The sequence below is a fragment of the Erpetoichthys calabaricus genome, chromosome 16, assembly GCF_900747795.2.
Source record: "Erpetoichthys calabaricus chromosome 16, fErpCal1.3, whole genome shotgun sequence".
NCBI classification, from domain to species: Eukaryota; Metazoa; Chordata; class Cladistia; order Polypteriformes; family Polypteridae; genus Erpetoichthys; species Erpetoichthys calabaricus.
In genome coordinates this window covers 44,976,448-44,995,526 of record NC_041409.2, presented here as the reverse complement: position 1 = coordinate 44,995,526, position 19,079 = coordinate 44,976,448, and the positions used below count along the sequence as shown (strand labels likewise).

The 19,079-nt window shown below is 38.9% G+C and overlaps 1 protein-coding gene across 1 annotated transcript in view; it reads left to right on the top strand.

The window, feature by feature from the left end:
• The window catches only part of LOC114666946 (butyrophilin subfamily 3 member A1-like), a 116,666-nt gene extending 97,830 nt beyond the window's left edge, over positions 1 to 18,836 (top strand). The window contains exons 7-8 of the mRNA XM_051920089.1: positions 7,878 to 7,973; positions 17,740 to 18,836. Of these exons, the coding sequence (XP_051776049.1) occupies positions 7,878 to 7,930 (53 nt within the window). The 3' untranslated portion in view covers positions 7,931 to 7,973; positions 17,740 to 18,836. The remainder of the gene's footprint in view (positions 1 to 7,877; positions 7,974 to 17,739) is intronic.
• Positions 18,837 to 19,079: the final 243 nt, after the last annotated feature.

Sequence of the window (19,079 nt, the reverse complement as noted above, 5' to 3'; positions counted from 1 at the left end):
ATTTCACACGTTCTCTAACTGCCCCTTTCACCCCTATTCCTCTTTTATTTTAGGAGCGTGCCACTCGCTCCTTTCTACTCCATTTCACAAGGGGTGACTTACTAACTTTCACACTGTGCCGTCACTCTCTATGAATCCCTAAAACCCTTCTATGGTTTCGATACAGTATTTTTCTTTATTCTTTCTGCATGCTTTTTTTTTCTTTTTTCTGCGTATACAGTAATCCCTCACTTATCGCGGGAGATAGGTTCCAAGGCCGGCCGCGATAACTGAATTTCCGCGAAGTAGGGGCACCATATTTATTTAATTATTTAACCTGTATTTGGACGTTTTTAAACCCTCCCTGTATTGTTTACAACCCACCCTTTACTCTATTAATAACAGGGACAACTGCTAAGCAATATGAAATCAGTAGATAAGTTTACACTTACTGTATAGCGAAGTACACGTAGCAGCTTGTAGGCGGTCATGACGTTGTCGACCTTGTTGCAAAGATTCCTAAAGCAGATTCCATCCAGACTACTGCCTTATCACGTCCACTTGCAACTCGTTTTGCGCCCTGGTTAAAGGACACTGCGGCCTTAGATCTTATATGCTTTTCCTCCTTTTTAAATAAAAAGAATCGTGGACTCATTGATGCTGTGATGGTGTCCTGCAGCGATGTAGCTGTTCCCTTCCTTCAACATATCCAAAACTTTTACCTTTTCTGCAATCATTTGCATCTTCTGTTGGTGCTTGGACACGGCCCCTCAAGCAGTAGCATGTTAATGCTGAATGAGTGAGATGAGACTTCCTGGTTAATGCAGCACTCCGTCGCTGAGCCAATCAGCAGCACACAGGAACTTAACTGCGTGCTCTGATTGGGTAGCTTCTCAGCCATCCGCCAATAGCATCTCTTGTATGAAATCAACTGGGCAAACCAACTTAGGAAGCAAGTACAAGAAGTATAAAGACCCATTGTCCACAGAAACCCGCGAAGCAGTGAAAAATCCGTGTTATATATTTAGATATGCTTACATATAAAATCCGCGAAGTCGTGAATCCGCGAAAAGTGAACCGCGAAGTAGCGAGGGATTACTGTACGTCTATTTCTCCCAGCACACCAGTCAAACCAACGGGAATCCCCCGAATCTACTCACCGCGACTCCTTCTGCCTGCCTGGAAAAATCCCGTCCAGTTGCTTTTCGTTTCGTTCAGGAGGAGGTCAGCGACTCCCCACGCAGGAAACGCCCGAGGCAGGCCAGTCCTAACTTTTACCGGAGCTGGTCCTCGATCCGCGGAAATCGGTCCACTTGGACGAACCCGCTCAGGGAGTCGTCTGCCCATCTCCTGCCCCACGGTCGGGTGCCAGAAAACTGTGGACGCAAAAGGCACACTGACAGCAGGCAGATAATATTTCTTTAGTTCTCTTTATTATTGTACTCGGAGTCACAGTAAGTAGAGATTCAAAGAGCATAACTTACTGCCGCAAAGCTCAGTTTGAACCCTGAATAAAAGTTAGGAGGGGTTTTTTATAATTCAGCATCTCGTGATTAATAAGACAGAAAATCATCCTTATCATCTAAGTAGAGTTAAACAGTATGTCTGCTGAGCTAAGCATTATCTGTGTTCTCAAAACTGAGCACAGAAGAGACGCCTTGCACGAACTACATGTACTCCCTGCAGCCTTGTGACCTTGTCCCTGAGACATTCACTTTGAGAAAGGAAAAAACAAGAAACAGCTTAGATTGTATTCATGTGGACACTATTTCTCCTGAGCCCTGGAATAACATATTTTTGTTAGTTCATAAGCCAAGCTTCTCTCACTGGCAAGTTACAAAACAATATAATACAATACAGTTTATTTTTGTATAGCCCAAAATCACACAGGAAGTGCCGCAATGGGCTTTAACAGGCCCTGCCTCTTGACAGCCCCCAGCCTTGACTCTCTAAGAAGACAAGGAAAAACTCCCAAAAAAAAACCTAGTAGGGAAAAATGGAAGAAACCTTGGGAAAGGCAGTTCAAAGAGAGACCCCTTTCCAGGTAGGTTGGGCGTGCAGTGGGTGTCAAAAGAAGGGGGTCAATACAATACAATACACAGAACAGAACAATTTCTTAATATAGTAAGAAATAAAGAATATAAATTTTAGAAGTACAGAGCAGAATTTAACAGCAGATAATATATCCCATAATAAGATTTGGATTTGTATAGAGTCCTGGAGACCTCATCCTTCAAGCTGCCTCCCCCATTTGGCCATTCCACGGCTGAAACAGTGCTGGGCCAGCCAATCCGATGAAAGGACCCCTCTTTCCCACGATTCCCGCGATCCTCCATCTGGGATGACTTTTCCTTAGGCAGGCAAAACAACTTGGCAGGTAGGCCATGGCACCAAGTGCCACATTTGAGTACCGAGAAGAAAAACAGAATAAGTGAGGGTTAGTATACAATTATAACTGTCATGTTACTTATGTTTAAGTGCTAATGACTAACAACAGGGATGCAGTCTGTACAGTTAATCAGCAGCTCTAGTCAGGATATGCTAAACTGAAGTAGTGAGTCTTCAGCCGGGATTTAAAAGCTGAGACCGAAGGGGCATCTCTTATAGTAGCAGGCAGACCATTCCACAGTTTAGGGGCCCTGTAACTAAAAGCTCGACCTCCCAGTGTTATTTTATTAATCCTTGGAATCATAAGCAGATCGGCATCTTGAGATCTTAATGTGCGCTCTGGTTTGTAAGTCATGATAAGTTCAGACAAGTAAGCCGGACCTCGGCCATTTAATGCTTTATATGTTAAAAGAAGGATTTTGAAATCTGCCCTAAACTTAACTGGGAGCCAGTGTAAGGATTTAAGAACTGGAGTTATGTGTTCGTATTTTCTTGTTCTTGTAATAATTCTCGCAGCCGCATTTTGGATTAACTGGAGGCTGTATAAAGAACAGTTTGAACATCCAGTGAACACCGCATTGCAGTAGTCAATCCTACTAGAGATAAATGCATGAATTAGTTTCTCAGAATCCTGTTTATTTAAAAAGCGCCTTAATTTCCTAACATTTTTAAGATGGAAGAAACATGTTTTGGACAACTTTGTAATATGCACTTTAACACTAGAATTACCAGAGCCTACGAAAAAACTCGTATATCCGGCCCACCTTAAATCGCTTCTTAAAACCTTTCTCACCTCTCCGCCAGCGTCCTTTGTCATCTAAATGTACTGATAAAGACAAGCTGCCAGCAGCCGGCTATTCCATCCCCCCAACGACTTAGAACGTAAACAAGCTTTTCCCAGCTCTTGCCTTGATTGATTACCTGGGAGTGAAGTGGAGTTTTAGAGTCGAAATAATAAGATTGTTATTTGAAACACACGCATTTCATATGTGTTGCATTTCTACAGTAATCTGTGTAAACACATTGTTAAAACAGAAACGTGTTATATATTCTAGTAGCAATTGACAAAATGTAGGCATAAACTATATAATGTATGAAGCCTGAAGTCCAAATATCAAAGAAACACTTTCACAAAAGGTACAAAAAAAAGCCACCGCCAAAAAAACCCGCCTTAGTGTGCGACATTAACATGACTTAATTATCACTGCTTCCGTGGCGCAACAGTATCAGTCGCTGACTGGGAATCAGAAGGTCGTGAGTTCGATCCTGCACAACTCCCATTTGAGAAGTGTTCTTATTTTCACTATTTTAGAATAAAAAGATACATTTGATTTCAGTCTATAACAGCTGGTGTAATTTATGATATTTGTAAAGGTTAGCTTTATTTTTTTAAAATTCACTTTTCATTGTCTCAGTCGCGTTCAGGATCCATCCCTACCGCCCCCCACCTGACACTGCTGTTTTTACATAAAGACGCGCTGATTTAGTGTGCGCAAGAACATGCAGGTGGCCAGTTGCTGAGTGCTACAACGCACATTTTTAAAAAAGAAAGAGACAAATATATGTGACGTTTTGAAGAAATCATTTTATGACACGAATAGTACCAATCAGAAAACATCGTCGAAGTAATGCAATATTATTTGAAAACGAACAGCGTCAGGTTGGGTGTGAAGTTATACTGGCGCTGTTTGAGTCAGATCAGAAGCTGAATAAGCTGAAAAAGCTCCTGTTCTGACTCTAAGTAAAAAAGCATGAATTAATCAACAGAAATAACCGCGATCGATATCACCAAGTGTGATCAAGAGTACTGGTTCGATCCCCACTCACTCCTATATTTGCCGTTTTCAGTAGTAAGCTGCTCTTTTGTTAATATTATACAGTACACACATGCACTTGATTTGTGTCTGTACTTGCGCTGTTACTTAGAGAGTCAGATCGGGGGGAGGGGTGATATAGAGCGGGTGAGCTTATTCAGTGCTTTTTCTTTCAGTACACGTGCCTTCCCTGTTTGTTTGTATATCTCTGCCTGTCTGTCTCTGTATTACGCAGTGCTCTGTCTGTCTGTGTGTTATGGATCTTGAAAAAAAATAAGTTATAAGGACGGTTTGCTGACTTGGAGCACCACTGCCTTACTGTGACACAGAGACGCGAGTTCGATTCCCAGCTTTGAAGAAAGTGTTTTTTTTTTCCTCAAACGGACATTGAATTTATAAATTGGTATGCACTGTAAATCGTTAACTTTAAAATGTCAATCGCGGTTATTTCTGTTGATTAATTCATGCTTTTTTACTTAGTCAGAACAGGAGCTTTTTCAGCTTATTCAGCTTCTGATCTGACTCAAACAGCGCCAGTATAACTTCACACCCAACCTGATGCTGTTCGTTTTCAAATAATATTGCATTACTTCGACAATGTTTTCTGATTGGTACTATTCGCGTCATAAAATGATTTCTTCAAAACGTCACATATATTTGTCTCTTTCTTTTTTAAAAATGTGCGTTGTAGCACTCAGCAACTGGCCACCTGCATGTTCTTGCGCACACTAAATCAGCGCGTCTTTATGTAAAAACAGCAGTGTCAGGTGGGGGGCGGTAGGGATGGATCCTGAACGCGACTGAGACAATGAAAAGTGAATTTTAAAAAAATAAAGCTAACCTTTACAAATATCATAAATTACACCAGCTGTTACAGACTGAAATCAAATGTATCTTTTTATTCTAAAATAGTGAAAATAAGAACACTTCTCAAATGGGAGTTGTGCAGGATCGAACTCACGACCTTCTGATTCCCAGTCAGCGACTGATACTGTTACACCACGGAAGCAGTGATAGTTAAGTCATGTCAATGTCTCACACTAAGACGGGTTTTTTTGGCGGTGGCTTTTTTTTGTACCTTTTGTGAAAGTGTTTCTTTGATATTTGGACTTCAGGCTTCATACATTATATAGGTTATGCCTACATTTTGTCAATTGCTACTAGAATATATAACACGTTTCTGTTTTAACAATGTGTTTACACAGATTACTGTAGAAATGCAACACATATGAAATGCGTGTGTTCTAAATAACAATCTTATTATTTCTACTCTAAAACTCCACTTCACTCCTAGATATTCAATCAAGGCAAGAGCTGGGAAAAGCCTGTTTACGTTCTAAGTCGTTGGGGGGATGGAATAGCCGGCTGCTGGCAGCTTGTCTTTATCAGTACATTTAGATGACAAAAGACGCTGGCGGAGAGGTGAGAAAGGTTTTAAGAAGCGATTTAAGGTGGGCCGGATATACGAGTTTTTTCGTAGGCTCTGGTAATTCTAGTGTTAAATGACATGCTAGAGTCAAAGATAACTCCTAGATTGCAGGCTGATTCAGTAAAATTGACTGGGATTCCCACTGAGTTAAATGATGACAAAATATTGTTGTGATCAGCATCATTCCCTCCAACAATTAACATCTCTGTTTTATCTGTATTTAAAGACAAGTAGTTCTTATTCATCCACTCCTTTAATTCACTAACACAACTAATTAAAGACAACATTGGAGAAACTTCATTTGATTTAAATGAAAGGTATAACTGGGTGTCATCTGAATACGAGTGAAAATTAACATTATGTTTCCTAATGATAGATCCCAGTGGAAGCATGTAAAGTGAAAACAGTAAAGGTCCCAGTACTGAGCCCTGCGGGACACCATATTGAACTTCTGTGTATAATGATGGAGTACTGTCAGCACATTTCTGTACATATTGGAATATGTTATAAATTTCTGTACATATTGGAATATGTTATAAAATTCTAATTTACTAAACACACAAGATACATGGTGCTGAGGAGAACATTCTTCTTCTACAGTACGCACCATTTATACATGAGGCCCCAGGTGACCAGCAGTTACGAAAAACTCAGACAAGCCTGTATGACACCAACAATCATGCCACAGTCAAAATCACTGAGATCACATTGTGGTATTTGATGTGAACATTAACTGAAGCTCCTGATTTGCAGCTGCAGGATTTTATGCACTGCACTGCTGCCACATGATTGGCTGATTAGGTGATTGCAGGGATAGGAAGGTGTACACGTGGTCCTAATAATTGGCTCGGTAAATGAATAAAGAACAAAGAGAATGTTATCCTACAACTGTTTGTTTGAGAGACAGAGATAGACGAAATAAAAGAAGGAAGGAATAACATTTAAAAACAATATTCTAGCACTAAATTATATTTACAATATGAAGCATTTTTAGCTGTGAACATAAAACTAAGAAAAAATACAAAACAAAAATAAATAAAATAGACATACAATTTTTAATAAAAAGATTAGTTTTTCAGCAGTTTGCAGACTTTGGTCATTTTAATCCAACTACAGAAAATGTCATCTGTTGTTGAACAGAGACGCTGTAGACTTAGTAACTGTACAGGGTTTGTGTCACATCATTGACAGATGTACTTTTTAATGTATGAGCATCAACAACATCATTCTGTTCATAGATCAAGAGAATCTCTCCATCAGTGTGTCTGTGAACAATCTGGTATTCAGAAAGGATTTCTCTAGTGTGAAGTAACAAAATTGCAGACACTTGAAAAATAAACTGAAAAGTTTTTTGCTTGTTATTTTCTCTCCATAAGGTAAAGGTTTTGCTGACCAGAATGTTTCAGTTTCTGGTGTTTAAGCTACTCCTTGATTTTCAAGAAGTGAGAAGAATGCCAGCTACCCTGTCACTGCTTATGTTGTCTTGACAGCCATCCTCCATCTTACTAGGTGCTGTTCACTGGTGATAAATAAACTCAGGGATGACAGTGTGTGAGCTAACAGTTAATGATTTATCTTGGGAATAACAGGAAAGAGGTTAAAAAGGTTTGATTAGCAAGTCTAGCAGCCAAAATATTTCTGTAAAAATAAAGAAGTACTTATTCATATACTTTAATTAATTTCAGAGAGCTGGTGTAGCCCAGATTAGTGTATGCGTTAGTCCAGTTGGGAAAAAAACTAAAAAAATAAATAAATAAATAGTTTATGTAATTTATTGTTATATTTCAGTTAGTCCCTTCAGTTACTTTAACAGTTTCATGTAGGTTATATTTTCTTCTCAGGTTTGTTAATTTTATTTCAATTTACGAAAATGATTTTTTTAATAATAGTTTTTGTTTATGATAACATCTTTGGAACTGACGGGCTGGCCATCAATAGACCTTCAATTCAATGTGTGCTAAAGATGGTTATAATTTTTAAAGTCCCTCTTTTATGAGGTGAAGTCAACAATTCTCAGTTGTAATCAGGCCTACAAGAATATGAAAGATTCACCCGCAGCCAGTAAAGGGCATCAGAGTGTGTATATCATTACTTCTATAAGGTCATGTCAGAGTTTGTAAATCTTCTGTGTAATCCTGCTCTCAGAGTCTGAAGGCCACTGCAGCTTCATTGGCCTGAACTCCTCAGCACTCTTTAAATAGCCTCAACTCATAATGTTGTTAATGTTTTTCCACCATTTAAACCTATTGTCATTGATTTCCTTTCAGGGCAAAGTAAAGACAATGTAACTCAACTGCCACTACAACTAGAACCAAACTGAAAATGTCAATCTGAAACTCTGCAGGACAATCTGAACAATAAAGGTAATTTTAAACATAAACACACAGAATTTAGATTAGCCAAACTTCATACATTAGTTTCAAAGTTATGGTGTTTTCACCATAAAATGCTCATGTTTTTGTAGTTTTGATGCTCCACTTGTGAATTTTGTCTCTGGATGGACATTTTTATATGAATAACACGATACAATGGCAAAGGCTGAGCAATATGTATTGTAGATAGATAGATAGATAGATAGATAGATAGATAGATAGATAGATAGATAGATGTTAGGGCCTTTTTGTAACTACTAAATGGCCCATTTGTAACCTACAGGGAACATTTGAAACTCTAGTAGGGACATTTTGTAACTTTAAGGCACATTTGTACCACAGCACAGGGAACATTTGTAACTTGTAGGGCCTTTTTGTAACACAAGTCAGGCTTTTAAGTAACATGCCAAAAAAGGGTAATTTTGTAACACAACTGGCACTTTTGTCACACAAAAAGGTGATTGTTTTGAAAATATTTTTCTGTTTATATTTGTTTTGACCATTAACCTTAACCTTAGTAAGTTCCTGGTTTTAGCACATTGTTTGTTGAAAGGCTATAGCACCATAATACTTCATGCTGGATACACTTCAGTTTTAATACACAGATAAATGAGAATTTTTAAAACTATATAGACATATTTAAATTTTATACTGAATCATTAAGGTCACCCCTGCATCCTCTCCTTCTTTCCTTTTCTCTTCACTGCCAAGATAAGATGAGGTGGACTGTTAGGCCGAGCTCTAATCCTGATGGATTGTTGTTCAGGTCTTGATGTCTCATACATGAGCTGAGATCTGAGGCTTTCAAATTTTAAAAGTCAGTGTGTTTTGCTGGTAAATTCCACGTTGTATTTGTGTATTTTTGTGATCAAAGGGCACACCTGCAAACATCCTGAAGTCTCACAAAGACCGGGCTGATTTGACAGAATTGGTGTATTTCTGCTTTTTAAAAATGTTGTTGCTTAAGTAATTTCAATTTGTTCTAAAGGTAAATTTTGCTTCCCCTCTGAGGCTTGCGGGAAGATGCAAGTTCAAGAAAGAGAAATTTGTCAGGAGGATTAGGTCACTACAAAAAACATTAATAATGATTAACAATATTGTAGTTTTATGTGAAAAGTAGGAAATCAAAGGCCTAGTAACTTAATGTGAATTTTATAAAAAGTAAAAATTAATATAAGGAATCCTAGCAATAACGATTGATTGCTAACAAGGTATGAAGGTTTTCTTATTAACGAACAGTAAAGTGTCAGTGGCCTAACACAATTCTGATTTGTGTCTCGAGTTGTTTCTGCTCCTCTCTAAGGCCCCACCACATGACCAGTGTGACTGCTTTATGTATGTAGCACGCCACTGGGACTAAGACTAAATAGTTTTAAATGCAAAAAAGTGAATAAGAGAGAAAAAATAATACAAAAACACAATTCAGGAAAAAATATTTTTATTGAACAGAATATTACAACTACAAATGTCAGTGTAGTTTTTTTATTAAACAAAACAATACTTCATTCAAAATGCAATAATGAAATCAGTGAAATAAACATTTTCAAAATAACAGTAACAAACTCTGACCAAATGTTAAATCCACAGCTTGTGATTGTGAAGTACTCCACGTTTGTTTTTCTGCCTTCATATTTTATTCTTGTCAGACTGAGTGATCTGAAACTTCTCTGCCATCTCCCCTCCTTCAGGGCAGCTGCCTAAAGCTTTCTTCACCATCTCTTGTACTATTGGGCCTGATGCCATGATGTGGTGGCACTTCTCCATTATCGCTCTGCCCTTTATGGTGTTGTTTCTGCTTTTCTGATGTCTCTAACTATCCTCCACACTCTTTCTTTGAGGGATTTGCTCTCATACAGAAGATGATTCTCTTGACATGGAGAGCTAGATGTTTGCTCACAGGAGATCTCTTTCCTCAGCTGATCACAGATTTTTCTCTCCAGTCTGTGTTACTGTTTGGTTTTGACCCAAGAAGTTCTCCTCCATAGCTTACCTTCTAGAAGCCAAAAGAAAAAATGATTTCAAATTATTGTTTAAAATATTGATTGCTGTTAATACAATAACACAGGCCTAATGCCACAAAATTAATTTATATATGGTTTTATAATATATTAGAGGCAATTGTTACATTCCTTAAATATTATATCTTTATTTGTGTGCAATTAAAGGCGATTCCCTAATTTGTGTTTTATTCTTTGCTATTGACATCACACCCATACTGAATTGATTCTACTAACCTGTGCAAATTGTGGTTCCCAAAACTCTGAAGCTGTGTCTCCCACAAGAATACAGTATCTGAAAACATCAATTAGATATATTGTTAATTTTCTGTTCTTTCCATTTCCTGACAAATTAAAGAATATGTGAAATTTAAATGATTTTATTTGTTCATCCACTCATTTACAAAACCTGCTTATCCAAGTTTACAATCACAGTCATTTTAACTTGTACAATGTAACATTTAAACATTTTTCTTAATGCAATGTAAAAAATGTGATTTGGTTTAAAGATCGATTTCTCTCTTCCGTTAAAAAGTGTACAGAATGAGCCCATCTTGGCCCTGCTCTTCTACAAGGCCAGCATGCTCTCTAATCAGAGGATCATCGTTACATTGTCTGACCTCTGAATTTCATGATTTTACAGTCGTATGTTGTTAGTTCGGAATGAACCTGTCATCTTTAAAGTTTGTATTCTAATACGTTAACTCATTAACATACTTGTTATGTTGTTTGTACTCACTACATTTTCAGTAGTTGTTTTGTATTGAAAGGCTTCAGGTCTAACTAAGACTTTGTATTCTTGTGGGTTACTTCATTGATTGTTTATCTGAATTTGACAGACCCCATTGCTGTATACAGTAACTCACAAAGCAATCATGTCATCCATCCATTTAACCATCCACTTTCTAAATCAGGACAAGGTTGCAGGTAGCAGAAGCCTATCCTAGTAAGCAAGGACTGGAGACAGGAACAGCATCTATTCAGTTCACACACACACACCAGGGCCAGTCTAGTATTGGCAAATACACCTAACCTGCATGTCTTTGGATTGTGGAGGAGAAGCACCTGGGGAAACACAAGGAGAACATGCAGCCTCCACGCAGGGAGGACCTGTGATGAGAATTCTGGTCTCCGCACTGCCACTGTGGCACCGAGCTGAACAATCATGCCATCCAGAAGGATTAAAGAAAATGCACAAAATATGTTAGGGTGGAAAAGCATGAATTACAATTAAGTAGAATCTTCAAATTAAATGCATATTTTAGAAAATTTGTTTAACTATACAAAGAAAAAAAAAACTTTTGATTGTTTCTATGCTCAAGATTTATATCAGAAGCTTTTTCATATTTAACTGAATTATTTAAATATTTTCATATGCCTTTTCTGTAAGGCTTTATTACCTGCAATTCCACAGAACCACTAAGCTATTTAATTAGAGAATTCATTTTTCTATAATGAATATCATCAGATGGCAGAGTGACTCAGTGGTGCTGCTCCTGCCTCATAACAAGGAGACCAAGGTTTATGTCCCAAGTGCCCTGCACAGAGTTTGCATGTTCTCTCCATGTTCATGTGGATTTACTCCCACAGTCTAAACACATGCAGGTTAGGTGGGTGGGTAACACTAAACTGGCCCTGATGTGTGTGTGTGTGTGTGTGTGTGTGTGTGTGAGGAAGAGAGAGTGTGCCTGTGTGTTCATTCACCCTGTGAAGGACTGGCATAGGCTTCAGGTGTCCCCTGTCCTATATAAGTCGGTTAGGAAGGTGGCTGGATAGAAAAATTGATTAGTATTGGATTTTGTTATAGCTTTACCTTATACTTCAAATGCATATAATTTTTAAACAGTGCACTGTTATTAATGAGACCATAGGAAGCAGGTTAAGTAAAAGAATGAAAGGACAATTAATTGATTAATTAGTTCACATCACAATGTATCTTAATTATATAATACATTACTTGCACAAGTTAAATATGTACCAAAAAAAAACACTTAAGCAATGTACAGAAAGCACAAAACATGAAAAATCTTACCTTATATATGATGTCAAAGATCAGTGGAGCTTCCAAGTTTTCGCAGGTCTTCATCCAGTGTGCTTGAAAACTCGCAGCAGCGGTCATTTCATTCACTTCCGGATAGCAAGATTAACACGCCCATCTCTATTTAATAAGATGCTAACGGAAAAAATCACGTTTGTTATTATATATACATATATATGTATATATTATTTATAGGTGAAAAAGCTCCATTTCTCGATGTCCAAGCAATGCTCTTCATACCTGAAATTCATTTCTCTGCATATCAAAACTATCAGTTTATATTTCATATAGTGACTTATATTTATTATTAAAATAAAATTTAAAAAAATATTCTTGCACGACCATTACGTAAAAACATATTGCTTCTGTAAAACAAAGCAGTAAAAATAAGAGACATTTAAAATCAATAGGCAAAAATATCCACTCATTACACATATCACGCAATATTCTAAAACGGATTAAATATTAAAATCATGTACAGTATAGTACAACGGTAACGGAAAAAATTGAACCATCTAGCGGGTGCTACAACGGGCGCTGAGCGCTTATAAACACGTCCCAACATGTATTATCTCTTGCGAGTTTTTGATCAAGTGCCGCTAGAAAAAAAAAAAATAGAACCATCTAGGGGGCGCTCCACCGGGAAATGAGCGCTCATAAAGCCGTCTCAACATGCATTATCTCTTGCGAGTTTTTGCTGAAGTGCCGCTACTTGAATGAATTGTTTTCTGCTCACCACGGACCATCAAAACGATCAGGACGTTCAGAGACATTTATGTACTAATACATAAACGACACCCAGCTGTTAAAAACTGATCAGTTATTCCAAAATATGCTTAATTAAGAATAGAAGACACAAATGCTCCCGAAAGTATTTTTTTCCTTTCTGAGCAGATAAAAGAAGATAATTACGATTTAAAAAGGAAAGATGGTACATCAAAACACCCTTTTTCAAATACTAAAGGTTATTAAGTGTCACCATTAATTCAATCGCGATTTATTATAGATTTAAATGTGGACCAATAGTAACTGGGGCAGTTAAAATTAAAAAAATATTAATAACTTTAAAAATATAAAACCAAATTACACAATACTTTGCACATGTCTTGATACAAGTATTTAACACATTTTTTGAAAAAATCAGCACGATCGGTCATGTGGATCAAGAGTAAAATCAAATCTAAATTCAAACACCTTTTCCACTTCAAGCTGGGTGACAGGTCGACCTGATGGCTTATGCTGTTCAGGGCATTTTTTGGACGATCATGATCGGCAATTTGGGAGGTTGTTACAGACTTAGATAATGATGTGTCATTAATAAAACGTGTGTCTTCCACGAGATAACTGAAACTTTTTTACTTTTATCTTTTTTTCTGACAGAATCAACGGGTAGGGCTACTTTGTACCAGGAGTGACAAAAACATGCAGTTTAAAAAAAAACAAACAAACTGTTCAACAAAAAAATATGGGAAGATTGAAAAGCAGAGATGAATTAATACAAATGGCACAAAATCCATCATAAAACATCATTTTTGTTTTTTTAGGAGCCCAAAAGAGAGATCGGTACAAATGTTCCTGACGAAGCATCTAAAGATAGATAGATAGATAGATAGATAGATAGATAGATAGATAGATAGATAGATAGATAGATAGATAGATAGACATTTTCCTTGAAAATGCACCATTTCTCCCAGAAAACTGTTGCAAGTACAAATGTTTTGGTATACAGTAATCCCTCACCTATTGCGGGGGTTACGTTCCAGAGCCCCCCACGATAGGTGAAAATCCGCGAAGTAGCGATCTATATTTATTTTATTATTTATACATATTTTAAGGCTTTATAAACCCTTCCCACACTCTTATAAACCTTTCTCACTCTCTTGTTAACCTTTCCCACGCTCTTATAAACACTTCCTATGCTCTTTAACACTTTCTACATTCTTAAACACCTCAGACCAACACTGCACACTGCACACAGCGATCAGACGTCAATGTGTCTGCACTCGCTTTGTGAAGGGGGGGCAGCTGAACTCACTCTGAGCAGAAATGGACTTTGTGCTGCTTCTGCCAAAATGCCTGCTTATCGCTCTGCGAGTTCAGAAGGAGGAGTGTGTGTGTGTGTGTGTGTGGGTGGGTGTGTGAGAGCTGAACGCACCTTCGCTCAAACCCCCCCTCCCCGGAGGCGCAGTACGCTCCTGCCACTTCGCATTGTCAAGGGGGTGGGGAGCTGAATGAACGCTAAGGAGAAGTGGACTTTGTGCTGGCTTTGTGCTGCTTGTCGCTCTGCGTGTCAATAATTTTAAGCCTGTACATCACCAATTTTCCTGTCTCACTGTCTTGTCTTGCGTGAAGTTAAAATGTTTTATAATAGTGAGATGTTACTCATATCCTTAGCCCGACATCCACATATCATATGTGTTAACAAAGTGTGTTTTATAAGTTTACATGTGTTTAAAGCATGTGGGATGGGTATTTTAAGGCTTAAACTATAAAAATGTTTATTTATATGGTCTTTCTATATTGTGGATTTTCTCCTGTTGCTGATAGGTCTGGAACATAACTTCCGCGATAGGCGGGCAATCACTTGTATTTAAAAACCCGCGAAGTCGTGAATCCGCGAAAAGTGAACCGCGAAGTAGCGAGGGATTACTGTACATATGTTTATTTCCTTTATGTGTATTGGAACAACACAAAAAAACAGAGAAAAAAAGCCAAATCTGACATCATTTCACACAAAACTCAAAAACCGGGCTGGACAAAATTATTGGCACTCTCTACTTAATATTTGGTTGCACGCCCTTTGGAAAAAATAACTGAAATCAAGCGCTTCCTATAACCATCAACAAGCTTGTTACACCTCTCAGCTGGAATTTCCGACCACTCTTCTTTTGCAAACTGCTCAAGGTTTCTCAGATTTGACGGGCGCCTTCTCCCAACAGCAATTTTGAGATCCAGACTCATTGCTGGCCACTTCAGAACTCTCCAGCGCTTTGTCTTCAACCATTTCTGTGTGCTTTTAGAGGTATGTTTGGGGTCCTGCTGGAACACCCATGACCTCTGACGCAGACCCAGCTTTCTGACACTGGGCCCTACATTGCACCCCAATATCTTCTGGTAGTCTTCAGATTTCATGGTGCCTTGCACACAGTCAAGGCATCCAGTGCCAGTTGCAGCAAAACATCCCCAAAACATCTTAGAACCTCTACCATGTTTGACTGTAGTTGCTGTGTTCTTTTCTTTGTAGGCCTCATTCCGTTTTCTGTAAACAGTAGAATGATGAGCGCTACCAAAAAGTTCTACCTTGGTCTCATCTGTCCACAGGACGTTCGCCCAGAAGGATTTTGGCTTCCTCAAGTACATTTTGGCAAACTCCAGTCTGGCTTTTTTATGTTTCTGTGTCAGCAGTGGGGTCCTCCTGGCTCTCCTGCCATAGCGTTTCATTTCGTTCAGATGTCGACGGATAGTTTGAGCTGACACTGTTGTACCCTGAGTCTGCAGAACAGCTTGAATATGTTTTGAAGTTGATTGGGGTTGTTTATCCACCATTCGGACTATCCTTCGTTGCAGTCTTTTATCAATTTTTCTCTTCTGTCCATATCCAGGGAGATTAGCTACAGTGCCATGTGTTGTGAACTTCTTGATTATGTTGTGCACAGTGGACAAAGGAACATGAAGATCTCTGGAGATGGACTTGTAGCCTTGAGATTGTAGACATTTTTCCACAATTTTTGTTCTCAAGTCCTCAGACAATTCTTTGCTCTTCTTTCTGTTCTCCATGCTTAGTGTGGCACACTCAGACACACAGCAGAAAGGTTGAGTCAACTTTTCTCCATTTTAACTGGCTTCAGGTGTGATTGCTATATTGCCACCACCTGTTTCTTGCCACAGGTGAGTTCAAACGAGCATCATATGCTTGAAATAAAACGATTTACCCACAATTTTGAAAGGGTGCCAATAATTTTGTCTGGCCCATTTTTGGAGTTCTGTGTGACATGATGTCAGATTTGGCTTTTTTTCTCTGTTTTTTTTGTGTTGTTCCAATGCACGTAAAGGAAATAAACATGTATATACAAAAACATTTGTAATTTCAATAATTTTGTGGGAGAAATGGTGCATTTTCTGGGAAAATTCCAGGGGTGCTGATAACTTCGGCCATGACTATAGATAGATAGATAGATAGATGGTGTGGAGACTGGCCCAGACACAGACAGGCAGACACGCTCATGTCACCCAACACACGTTTATTTATACTATTTACAAAGTCCAAGTGCCACAAACCCCAATCTTCCCCCAAAGTCCAGGCCAACCACTCTGCCTCTTCGGACCGCCTCCTTATCTCTTTCTTGCACCTTGTCCTGCTTCCACCCGACTCCAGCCTCAAATGAAGGGAGGCGGCCCCTTTTATCTGTACCCGGATGTGTTCCAGGTGTGCACTGGCAATCACGCGGACATGCCCCAGTGTGGCGGAAATGCCGGCTGTCCTCCCGGAAACATTCTGGGTGTTCCCTCTCTTCCTGGTGTGGCGGCAGTACTGGGGTCCAGGGTCCTTCAGGCAGGGGGACGCCCCCTGGCGGTGACCACGGGCCCCTACAGGGTTGGGCTTCCAAGCCTTGTACCCATGGCCCCCAATACAACCAGGGCAGACGCCCCCTCGCAGTCTGGAGGAGGAATGAGCCCTCCTCCTGTCTTCCTGGGCATCCCGGCCGGGCATGAGCCCCATCCGGGTGCCACGATAGATAGACAGAACGCTCACTCATCAACACAAATAGTATATCCCATTTCATTAAAAAGCTGAAATTTAAGGAATGACATTTCAATAAATAAATATTTAGGATGAGAAAACCCCTGCAATAGAAACACCAAATACCCTAAAATCTCTATAAAACTTTGACGGAATTGGTTGAAATTTGGTGAAGTTATTATAGAATTAAGAAAAAGGAACCACAGCACACTTGAATCCCTCTAGCAGTTCTTGCTGTTCCTGCATCCCTGACTCTGTATAGTCCTTAAAGTACCAGGCCTTTTGTGCAGCACAGTGCCATCTTCCAGTTAAGGCCCTGGCTTCCTACCTGTCTTCAACTTTTAAAGGGCAGCAGAGTCATTAGTTAATATATACTGCTTCATATTATCGAGATGGACAACTGACTTCTTGCCAAGCATCCTTGGTTTCACTCTCATTTGTCCCCATCTTTCTTGAACATTCAATAATATCCCCTGACTGTGCCCTTCTAACAACTCTAGGGTGCAGATTTTCAATTTGTTTGTTCTTCTCCATCTTTTGTCCATGATCTGGCCATCTCCAGAACCGGATGATCTTTGCCTCATTTTCCGTAAAGAGGCCTTCCTCCGTATCATACCATGTTGATGCCACTTGCACCAGTGACAGACACTTGTAGGCCTTGTCTTATGCTCTGACATGTCAAAGCCTAAGTACTTTAGGACAATGGAGGAAATTAAGGAGAAGTGCATTTAAAATAAAAGGCAGGAAGTACTTCTGCATGCAAACAGTTGTGGGATGCTACTGCTAACATTAATTTTTTTAGTTTAAAAACCTTCACAAAATTATGTTTTAAAGAGGGTCACAAAGTGGTGCCATCTTTATATACCTACTGCCATTTAGAATAATGCTTTATTAAATTTGCATTTGCTATTTTGATTGTAAACTCTTTTTTCATTTCTTCTCCTACTTTGTTTAGACTAACTTGTGCCGTTTTATTTTCAGACTTCAGTGGTGAAAATAAAGACATTTAATGAGAGACTAATGAGCTAATGAACTTGAAGACCTAACTAGAGTCAAACAAAGTGACCAGCCAAAGGACTCAGAATGCTCTTTAATGGTCTCAATTCCAACAAGCAATGCATTCTGAGCAGCCACCAATGATGGTTCCTATTCTTCACTTTTTGGAATGTTGCTACCTATAATGTGATGAAGTCTGGTGGTGTGCAGCACAGTTTAGCATTATACAGTAGAAGTGAAATAATCAAGAAAGAGAAGCGATACACAGAGTTGACATGTTTATCATGCTGAAACAAAGGGTTAACTTATCACTAATGCTGAACCTAACATTTTATGCTGCCATGAGAAGACCACCTTGTGTAACCTCTAAAGTGCTTTGCTATAGACTAAGTAATGGAAAATAAAATGCAAAGAGCCATCTTCTCTTAAGCGTAACAGTCGCAGGGATCTTAAAACCTTATGGGCAAAGGATCACCTAATGTCCGTATTACTGGAACATTTGTATTTTCGTTCCTATCATTTTTCTGGCCTTGCCACCATTAGTCTTACTCCGCAAGTGACAATTGAGATGCTGGAGCAGAACCTAAACCAGATGCTGGCATCAAGCGTTGAAGAACCTGCAGTACTTATGTGCTATAACAGCATTTAAAAACTTAACTATGATTTCTGTAACATGTAGTAGCGCTACGGATTAATGGACTCCATTTCCCAGTTGCCCCATGGGTATTGCACTAACCGGATGTCTGCAATGGGCGCAGGGGCTGCTGGGGATAAGGAGGTTCGGCAGGAACTTCAAAAGGGACTTGGCCAAACAGTTGGGAGAAAAAGGAGAAGAATCACCATTGTTTGTCAGTGAGAGCTGTCATCATTTCACCAGTGTGGAATATACATGGTTGACCTGGATTATCGTCTTGTTTTGATACAAGTTTTGTCTCATACCTGTCTGGCATCGTGCTTCATCGGAGTGGTTATTATTAGGTGTTTATTGTTGTGTGCTGTATTTCTTATTGCTGAAGGGGAAGGTTACCTGCTTATTTGTTTTCTATATTTATTTTTCATTTAATATATCACTCATTTATTTATTTGATTTGCTCTGTTCCATGTCTCTGTGTGAGAGTGGTGCGAGTCAGACCAAGGGTGGGTGCATTCCTGGGATCCCCACCAAAAAAATAAATAAATCACCATTCTCAATAGTGTGAATCTGAGCGGTACCAGACCGCTACAAGCAAATGTAATTATATGAGCAAGAATCATATGGAAACTGTGCCGTCTTTGAGCGAAAGAAAGAGAAAAGCACTTGAGATTGTTATTTGTGTTGTTTTATG